Here is a 10,876-nt window from a genome sequence, read left to right as displayed (position 1 = left end):
CTATTGACCGGTATAGAGAATATAGTAAAAAAATACTCATTCCTTAAACAATATTATGAAACAGAGAAGGAAATAGGACAAAAAGTATGATTTTAGTAAGCGGGTCTAATAATTTGGCAAGTACCCGTACGTTAATTGTTGCCGAGCACACAGACGTGGAATCGGTAATTTATTAAATATTATTTAAAATAAAAGTGGATTGCCAGCAAACATTTCGTGATAATTAATTTTATTTATGTTTTCTTCAGGTACAAAATTGAAAATCTAAAATTTTCATAACATTCAAACACGCAAATAAATACCAACGATCAGTTTAAGTGTGATGAGAATTAAGAATGTAGAAAATATTTGTTTACAAAATGAGTTTTTAATCGTTACAAAATTCATTTACGAGAACAGAATTTATTGAGTAGCTTTAGATTTTGATATTATTTTCTTTTTATCTTTCTTCTTCAGACCGTCCATGTTGCCTTTCAAGAGATTTGCGTAAGCCTGTAAAAAATAATGCAACCGGTTATATAATACTGTGGTAAAATTCACGTAGTAATGGATTAAAGTAGTGACGAAAAATAGAGAAAAATAAAACGAGGCAACGTCTCGGACGATCTACCGGGTATATAACATTATTTTATGTGCATATTAATCACCAAAGGATTATCATCCAGTGTTGAAATTTGTGTTATACTCACAGTTAACGTAAGCAAATTTCATTAAATATTTGTGTCAAAATATACGCATTTAAGTTGATTTCTTTACATATGCAACAAAAGTAGGGTAGATGTACCAGTTCTGGCCAGAAAACAAATTTAACTTAAAAATATAATCACCACATATTCAAATCTGTCCAATGAAACAAACTTTTATTGTTAACTGTGTGAACAGTTAACAATAAAAGTTTTGTTTCATTTGTGATTATATTTTTAAGTTAAATTTGTTTTCTGGCCAGAACTGGTACACTGGCCAAAACTGGTACATGTACCCTAGTCAAGTTTTATCTGATGTTCCACTGTATCTAATGTACTGTACATTGGCTACTTTTGGGTTGGTCGAAAGGTTTGTTTTGGTTTTCAAATAAAAATAAGACATTTTTCATTTTCGGCAATAACCTGATTGAACGAAGTATTTACTGTTTTGTTCCCCTACCTTTGCCATTTTTTGGGCAAGTTCATAATTCCATCTTGTCAAGCTATTTATCTTTTTACTTTGTTCAAAAAGAAATTGGAATTACCAAAGTCACATTACGAACACAAAAATAACCTTTAAAAATCCAGCAACGAATTTAACGAAATAATAACATTTTTGAATGGCTTCGCCAACGACCTTCGGTTACAACAGAACGAAAAAGTAGAACGTGAATACAAAAATTTAAAAACGAGAACAAGAATTCTAAAATAAATAACGGAAATGTAGTCGAGCGGCGAAACCGCAAAGCCGATCGAAAATGTTATTGTTTTATTAACTTCATTGCTGGATTTTTAAAGGTGTGATTTTTGTGATCTATCCATCCAGTTAGATTATGAATTTTTATAACCTCTCTAATTTATTGAGAGACAAAAGATTATAAGTTTCTCCCATCAAATCTACCATTTTTCTTTCAAATTCTGGTTTATTCCAAATTTCATTCTTAAGATTCTTAATTTATTATCTTAAATACTAACAACAACATCTTTTGGTTATTTAAATTATTATAATAATATTATGACTACTTACTAATTGAAATTTATTAACATCTTTGGCACTGACCTAAACAAAAATAATTAATAATATTCTTAGAATAGAATTACAGTTAATTATATTAAATACAGAAATAGAAAAGTAATAATTAACACTGCACGAAAATGATTAAGAATTAAAACTAATCTACTGCTAGAATCGGCAACTACGGACAGTTTAATAGATTAAATATACCGATTTTTGTTTCTTGTCCTCGAAAATAAAATTATGCAATAATATATTATAAAATACGTGTAACATACTAGAATTTAAAAAAAAATTGACAAATTATATTAATTTAATGTATAGTTATGTTAATTATGTTAATTTAACGTATTATATGTATAGCTAACCGTGTCGACTGGCAAAAATTTACTCGGTACGTCTCCGTCAAATCGATCTATCCGTTACCGCCGCGGAACATTCCAAAAAATCCAATTTTGTGTAATAAATGAACCTCGTTAGATTTGGAATCGGCAATTACGTGGGATTTCTGGAAAGGACATAAACGAGTCCAAAGGAGCCGTATAAACTCGACGGTAAACTAAACGTTTCCTTTTGTAGATTTGGACCCTGATGCCTTTTGTTTTTGATCCAATTATATATTGTCTTTGGGTCTATTCAATAACAGAATGGAACAAACATTTAAATACACATTCTAAATTAAATTTAAGATAAACTAGCAAAAACTTGTTTAATTATCTATTTTATTATTACAGTACTATACCAAACAATGTACAGTACACTAACAGTTACATTTATATATCATGTCGTTAATTTCAAAACTATAAAAAAATGACACGATGGATCCCTACTTTAAAACCACTAGTTACGTCGTCGTCCATTTTTGTAAACGTATAAATTTTCTGTAATGATTGTATGGAATGGTGTATTTGAGCATTGTGCTATTTTGTTAATGGCCAACAAAATAACACAATGCTCAAATACACCACTTGGAAAAAATTACAGAATTAAAACTATATTTCTGCAAACGTTATCGCCAAGATAATTACGGGAAACGTGCCGACATACGGTACGATAGTTTTCCAGAAATCAATTAGGTTATAAAAGTGGGAGTCTAATGTACCCAAAACAACAAATTACTATAAATAATTTACACTGTGGAGAGATTATCAATGTGCTCTTCCTTGCAATCTCAGGTTCAAATTCTACTTAAATTTCAATTTGCTTGAAAAGATTTTCAATATTTAAATACACTAAACTGCACTAGAGAACACCGGGATGTGTAAAATACTGCACTCTCAGAACCTATAACCGGTGTGATATAAAAAAATAAAAATTAAAGGATGTTAATCATCACAAACGTTTGTGGTGATTAACATCCTTTAATTTTTATTTTTTTATATCACACCAGTTATAGGTTCTAAGAGTGCAGTATAATATTTAAATAAATAAATAATACATTTCAGTGTTATGACTTGTTTTCCTTAAAACATATTCTATAATAAATGCTGCAGAATGAAATAAAATGGATAAATGATGCAACTGCTGCTATCACAATTCCGACAGGTCATCAACAGGAGGATAAAAGCTCTGCCTTCAATGGTTATCTAATTATTTCTTTTAATGCTGTGTTTTCTTACTTGTTAAAAGTACATGCATTCTGTCTTGTATAACTAATTTTAAAACATTAAATTTTAGAACATTTTCAATGAAAAAGTCGTGGTACTTTGATTAATTAGCAGAGTCGTGGAGAAATTTTCCGAATTATATTTTGCACATTCTGAATTTGAAATGTCAAAAGATTAGGCGGAAACCTATTTCTACATACCGTATTTACTCGCACATAAGACGAGGTTTTTTCCATTTTTCATTGCTTCGAAAACCTAGGACGTCCTATACGCACGAGCAAAGGATTCTTTTCATTTTTGTATAATTTTTGTAAACCGCGTATTTGCATTTTTTTACCAGATTCTCACCTTCCGGTGTATAAAAGAAAAAGTATTTTATCCGGGTCGTTCGAATCGTTCTTGTGTATTGTCGGGAGTAAAGACGAATAGCAATAAGAAAAGCAAAGCTTTTGAATCGAATTCCAAATTACACGGAAACACGATATAAGTTTTAATTCGTACCTACGTGAAAACAGACGATCATTTGGAAATCGGAATTCGAAGAAACTCGTAAGCGTAATCGACAAAAAGCGAATTCGACCGTTAAGAACTGGCAAAAAAGGTTCCCGATAGTCCAGCTTTATGTGAACAAATTACGTAATCGATTTTACACATTTAAAATGCCAGTGATTTTTGTGGGACAATGCGTGCAATTACGTGCATTTGATATTTAATTTGCAATTAAACGAAATAAAATTAGAATTGTATTAATAAATGTAATTTTCTTTATTTTGATCTCGAAAGTCACGCCTCGTCCTACGTGCAAGATCGTCTTATATTCGAGTAAATACGGTAATATACTTCGAAAAAAATTCTACGTCTAGAAGTAAAATCAAACTTCAAAAACATTTAAAAATTATACGCAATTTTCATTTTTGACTTTTTCGCATCGCAGACTATCGAGTCTCTTCCGAGCCCGTCGCGGTACCGTCCGGGCCGACAAAGGGACGGAGGAGCAGCAAGAGACGAGGCCACACACGTCCGTTCGCAAAGAATTCCCGAGATTCTTTGCCCGAATTCGATCCCGAATCACCCAAAGCGGCGGGTCGAGGACGTCGCCCTTCGGCCAACTATATATATTTTATCTCTATACGTATAACAGTCAAAATACGTACGTAAGCCAGCTAAAGGCTTCTATATCGTTCGACACATCCGCACAAATTTTGTAAGACATTCTAGACGGAACTAACGAACACCAGCAATTCGCCGCGGGTCCGGGAACGACCGAGCAGAATTTCCGAGTTTTTCGCATTCGTAACTTCTAAATAGGGACCCTTTACCCAAAGTCCTCCCGGGAGGCATCTCCCCGGGTAGATTGCCAGTCGGTGCACGGTCGCATCCCGTCAAATCCCAAGATCCAGTGTTTGTTTTTCTTTATGTTCTCGTTAGAATCTTCGTTCGTATCCGACGAAGACGACGCTCCCGTCGGCAAAGAAACTTTCCTTAGATCGACCGTCGCGGCATTCGCCACCGCCGTCTCCGATTCGAAAACGGTCACGGTCCGGTCCGTCCACGCGATTAATTCGGATCGACACTACTTCGGCAATAAGTCTCCGCATAAATATCGTACCGAAAACGTTCCGTTCGAATTACCGTACTCGAACGTCACACATTTAATTTTTCGACATTTAAGAAAGACGGAAGGCGTCGGAACGCGGGCGATTGCACCGGCACTCCGACGGAATCGAGCCTTCGCCACTCTAGCCGCGACGACGCAACCCGGGTCGTTTTCGTAAAAACAACCCGTATCAAAATCGGGCAAACGGCCGTTTTGCCGCATCCGGCAACGTCGACGGCGGGCGGATCGCCCACGAAATATCACGCAACGGCAGCAAACGTCAAGAGAGATTAATTATTATGCCTTTGCGTCCTCTATCGTAATTTAAAATTTATCTCACATACTAGTACTTTCTTATCAATTAACAGGACTTATTATACTGGAATTATGGATGCAGATATTTAGAGACTATAATATACGATACTATACTAGTATATGAGTACTAGTATACGAGATAAATTTTGAAGTCAAGAGAGATTCTTTACGAATTTCATTATTAACAACAATTATAATTGGACTCTGAACCCAAAGTTGAGTTTTAAAATAAAGCCAAGTGTTTATTTTAAAACTCAACTTTGGGTTCATAGTCCAACAAATCAGCAAACACGGTTTCAAGGAAGAGATAAACAATTATAATGTCGAATAGAGAAGTGTCTCACCACGGTAGTTAACTTTTTGTTTCCCAGCTTGGCTTTTATCAGACATTTGAATTCGTTTACTTGCATAGACGGAGAAACCGGCACATTCGACGGCTTGGGCTTGGGCTTGGTTCTTCCATCATCTGCGCAACGGACATAATCATTTGTACTTTTCATCAACACACCTCGTGCAATGTCAACACTTACATCTTTTCATGGTCAAATACATGCTGCCGCTGTTTCTGCCTTTTTGAAATAGCCTGGTCAGTTCGCTGAGAAACTGGAATTTACGAAAACCGTCTTACTTAAATTACAGCTAATTTACAATAAGTAATATCGACAAAAACCTACCGCTTCGTTCTCCAACAACACCATTTTCCTCCGGGAGGGAACGTGCGGTGATTAGTTTTCCATTTTGGTAATAGATGGCGCGAGAGTGAATTGATGCTGCCAGATTGAATTTGTTTTTTTTTTCAATGATTGACGCTTGGCCAAATGAGTAAATTAAAAGAAATGATACATTTGTATTGATTAAAAATAAATATCTTTTATTTGTAAATGGTATTTTATTGATATAAAAAAATTATGTTGTTTTTTAAATATTTTAGAAAAATTTTTTAATTTTTGTGGCGAGTATCGAAAACCGAAAGGAAACTTTCGGATTCGCTATAGAAAAATCAAAAATAATAAATTCAGTTTTAAAAGTTTCTAAATGATAGCGTTAACAAAACACGTTATTTGTTACATTTTGGTGTTTATGCCTACCTACGCTCGTGGGGTCACTGGTCGAAGGCCGGATTACTAAAAGTTTATAGGCCTAAAGGGAAGGCAAAGGTGGAGACCCTTCGCTACCGATGCTTTTTGCGGGCCAGCTGGTGTGTAATACGGCGCGCCGACTCACGATTCTGCGGAAAGAAATAAAACAGGAAAACGGTATTTGTAACGCGACTAAGCGGAAATACCTAGGCAATCGCACCGAAGAGTACGTCGAATAATTAAGAGGACGGATTAGCCAGAGTCTACCCTACGAAGTTTTTAAAAATATTAAACTAGTATAACTGCCGATGGAATGACCCATTCGGCTCCGTCGCGGGCCTAAACAGATTTTATAATGTGTGGAAAAATATCGTACGGTACATTTAAAATAAGAGAATATGATCATTTTTTTTTTTTTGTTTTTCTGCGCCGGGGACACTCGGAGGATCTTATAGCCGACCCGTTGCGGTTGGCCGGAAAGACCCTCTCGGTTCCCGCCCCACGGTGGGACTGGCCGGGTGTGAGGGACGGGACTCGACATTCGGTTTATTATTAATTTAAAAGAAAGTTATCGACGAAGAATGTTAACGGTCGGCTGATACTATTCTATCTAAAAGAATACAAAAATATGTTGTTGTCAAAAAGTATTATATCTTAAATCTATTATCAGAGTACTCCAACAGCACTTTTACCGATTAAAGAAAAGTTTATGGTAGAATGTCGCTTATAACACATTTTACATTTGTTTCGATTAATTAATTATTAACAAAGATATCAAAGGAAGTAATTCAAACTCGACGAAGAAGCCTTAAATGCCGATTACTCTTGTATTATCAGCGTGTTAAAATTTTTCAGGTGCTACCGAAAATATCGGAGTTAAACTTAACTCGTTAAGACGAAGGCCAAGAGATACGTACTCGAGTTTTATCCATTACAATCAAAGTGGTAAAAATTATAACTGGATTAAAACTATTACGACAAATTGACAAAATTAGATTACATTGGAATCCCAATTACTCGGCTGTTGAAAACGATGATGTGTAAGACAGCGCAATTTATTGACGGGGAAAAACGTAAAAGCGTACGATGAAAGTTTGGCGACAATACGTAAATTTTCCACCTACGCCAGACGGATTTAAATTAAAAATGAAATGCGGACAAATGAGGCGGCACGCGCGGCGCCGGTGTCCTTATAAAAGAGCTAACGTCGAGCATTCTACTAATCGGTAGAGCGCCCGGAGAATACTTTGCGCTTATTTTACAGTAATTATTATATTTTATGGGAAAACGAGAAGAAATGCTTCGGAAACAAGCGCGTATATTCCACCAGCGCTTTCCAGCCGCACTCTGAGCGGATCGCTTTAAATGTATGCTATAGCAAAATAAAGCTGTTTTCTCATTCATTTACGCAATCTTGGATTTTATTCTTAGTACGTTATGATTAATCTTCTTGATTAAAATGATTTCATTCCGCCATCGTGCTTAGCAGAGACGGGAAAAATCTATTCTACGTGTCTACCGCGCCATTCCTTCTTCGAACATATTTAGTTTATTCTAGCGTAAACGTAGCAGTGGTACTTTTCTGAAAACTTTTTTCGCCCTACGGGCACTAAACTCTTTAAGCCAGCCCATTATGGGTCCGGCCAGGCCGCGACGGGACGGCCGGGACCGGACGTATCCGGACGAACCATCCCGAAAAATTTTTGGGGATTTTTTGACCCTTCCGAATTCGATCCCGGATCCCCAGAGCGATAGGCGGCCACCACGACCGCTCGGTCATCCCACCGTCGATAGCGGTGGTACTAATGCGTCTACGCAGTACGCGAAATGGTGGAAAGATCTAGATTAATGTTAAAGTGAACATCCCGTATATTTTTTTCTTTAGGTGGAACAATTTTGTCTCGGTAGAATTCTGACTTTGTAGGAATTTGTTTGGGGCGCGGGGGTTCGGTTGTGACCGAACTGTAGCCATTGTTCCATAAGCGCGAGTTTTGTAATAGAAATCCAAAATAAGTGTAAAACCCGCACTGATCTTTCGTCTTGCCTTTTAAACACGAAAAACTTGCGAATGACGTGTAGGGAAATACGATAATCTATTAACGTAGGTGAAACACTGTACGTTGCAGATTCGGGCTCAGGTAGACCGCAAGTTTGCTCGTGGTGTACTGTAGAGCGGGTCCGATTCGTACCGAGGACTCGTTAGAAACGACCACGATCCGCAACGTTTTGGATCGAAATCGCCTCTACAGATATAAGGAGAGACGACTTTTCTGTAAATTTCGACAATTTTCTGTAAATACCGTTACAACGAATATCCCAAACCGAGAGTTTGGGATATTCGTTGTAACGGTAACACTGAATTAAGTTGTCGTTTGCGAAATGTTTGCGCCGTCTGTTCTTTTCCCGGGAGAATGTTGGCGGACGATGACGTCGTCTCCGAGATTTTAGCCCCAAAAGTTAGCCCACAGTCGGGAAATAATCTGGAGGGCGTTTTTGCGAAGAGACTATTCACGGAGATATTCGATACATCGACTAGCGTTAAGATTTAAGATAAATCTTTCCATAGGTTGATTTATTGAGAAATTTTTGCAAGTTTTGAAAGGTATTTGCTGCGTTACGAACAGCTTTTAACTCAAATCGACGAATGATTTATAATAGTGACTCCGTAAACTTCCTCACGATAACGCGATCTCTGAATCGTGTAAGAAGTTTCCAAGTTTTGTAAAGCCCTGGTCACACTATGCGATTTCGGGCCGCGCAGGCGACTGCAACCGCGACAAGCGCGAGTCGCGCGCGTCTTCTCGTGGTCACGCATTGTTCGTTGACGTTGCAACTCGGAACACGTGACCCTAAAATAAACCAATAAAATTACAGTAGCTCGTTTTTGTCTACTTTCGTGAGTTTACCGACATTTTACGTTCTACTTCAGAGTATTTACGGAATTTTATCCACTTTTCTTATTAAAATGGCAAACAGTTCCTTTTCTGGAATAAATAAAATAAAAAAAGGCAATTATTTTGATATAGCTGGCGAAAATACACAGAAAAATAAAATCTTCGATAAAACGAACAATTAAAATCCCACAGGCATTTGTGAGCCCGAATAAACTCGATCAATCTCGATTTTGTAAAATAGGAAATCGCATAGTGTGACCAGGGCTTAAGCAAACTGTAGAAAAATACATATTCCGGAACGGATTTTTACTCTCCCGACTGTTATGTGTAACAAAGAAAAAGTCTGCCCGTCGGTCGAAAAAAACCCCCAAGTTTTTTGCTTTTTTAGATTCAGGAAATATCGAGAAATGCAAAACAAAAACAAAAAAAATCGGAGATAATTTCTGTATGTATGATGTGGGCACGATTTTGTTCACTCGGTTTGAAGCTTAATAACTCCTGTAATTTTTGACGAAAATTTTTGAAATTTTGCCGGGAGGTTTGTGTATAAGCGGGATTGATGCTATTAAATTTTGGTAGTTTAAGGTCGAGGGAATGGAGAAATAATGGAAGTCGTGAAGGGTCGGACTTAATGACGATTTTGCTGATTATTAGCATTTACAACAAATAAATCCCATCCGTACCCTCAAAATTAATGTTTTTGCCATTTTATAGCAGTTAAAAATATAAAAAGTTGTTAAACGAAATATAACGGATGGCGCTACCAAACGTTGCCGGGAAAGTTAAGCAACTCGTTGCTAGATTTTTTTTTGGGGATAACAAAAAGTTTCTGGTCGTGTCAACTACACAATATTGTGATCGAAATTTTCAGAACGTTGTACGACAGTTTCGGGCTACGCTTTCGTAAATATCTTTTTAGGGTGTAACAATAAAATGATAACTCGTGTAGCTTAATTCGTACGCATTCGATCAATCTCTTCAATGGACAAACAATAAATTTTTGTCCAAAATACCGTTCGAAATTTCCGTTGCGAATTGACAATACTTACTGTTGAAAAGGAGTTGGTTATGTGTAACATCGCGAATCGATAACGTTGGGAAGTCGAGTTTTTGACGTAGATAATGCTGTCACGAAACTTTCCAATCTGATGCATAATGGTACATTTTTGTGACAAATATTCTATATTTGAAAAATTGAAGCCGTAGAGCAAAACCTTAATAGGCATAAGTGTATCTAGTGTTAGTTTGAAGCAATTTTAAACGCGAATAAGTTTAGTTTATATGGGAAATTCTGTGTGGCGCATTTCCCGTAGGTTACGTTTGAAAATTGTTATTATCGTCGAAATGTCTATAAGTTCTTTAAATTATCCGTAGGAAAGTATTATACATCTAATCGTGGGCAATATCAAAATCGTAAATTTAATAGGGAAGGGCATTAAAAATGAAAAAAAAAAAAAAGATAAATTGTAGCGTTAGAAGGAACGAAAGTGGTAAGTCGAGACATTAAAAGTGGCAATACGTAAGATTAAAATAAACTAAATAACCAAAAATAGTAGTAATACGATGTAAATTTAACACCACATCGACGAAAATGGCTCGTCTATTAACTGTACAGATTTTTTCATCAAATCTTTCGTCTCGAGACATTAAAGCAATTTATTCGGTCGGTCCGTCCGTGTGTCTGGA

General features: G+C 36.3%; 1 protein-coding gene across 1 annotated transcript; it reads right to left on the bottom strand.

Annotated features, from left to right (window-relative positions):
* Window positions 1-212: 212 nt before the first annotated feature.
* Window positions 213-5,981, bottom strand: LOC136981090 (signal recognition particle 14 kDa protein-like). The gene is made up of 5 exons (XM_067277351.1): window positions 5,892-5,981; window positions 5,748-5,820; window positions 5,562-5,683; window positions 1,711-1,743; window positions 213-492 (listed from the first exon to the last, which is right to left on the bottom strand). The coding sequence occupies exons 1-5, from the start codon at window positions 5,913-5,915 to the stop codon at window positions 403-405; spliced, it is 342 nt and encodes a 113-aa protein (XP_067133452.1). The 5' UTR covers window positions 5,916-5,981; the 3' UTR covers window positions 213-402.
* Window positions 5,982-10,876: the final 4,895 nt, after the last annotated feature.

The sequence above is a fragment of the Centruroides vittatus genome, unplaced genomic scaffold, assembly GCF_030686945.1.
Source record: "Centruroides vittatus isolate TY-2023 unplaced genomic scaffold, ASM3068694v2 contig_743, whole genome shotgun sequence".
Taxonomy (NCBI): Eukaryota; Metazoa; Arthropoda; class Arachnida; order Scorpiones; family Buthidae; genus Centruroides; species Centruroides vittatus.
The sequence above is the reverse complement of the archived record's forward strand: the minus strand, read 5'-3'. Positions and strand labels throughout refer to the sequence as shown.

Coding starts and splice junctions, on each gene's coding strand:
- LOC136981090 (XM_067277351.1), bottom strand. CDS start 5,915: ATGGTGTTGTTGGAGAACGAAGCG. Junction 5,684..5,747: donor GTATTTGACCATGAAAAGAT/GTAAGTGTTGAC, acceptor TCCGTTGCGCAG/ATGATGGAAGAACCAAGCCC. Junction 1,744..5,561: donor ACAAAAAGTTAACTACCGTG/GTGAGACACTTC, acceptor ATTTTTGTTTAG/GTCAGTGCCAAAGATGTTAA.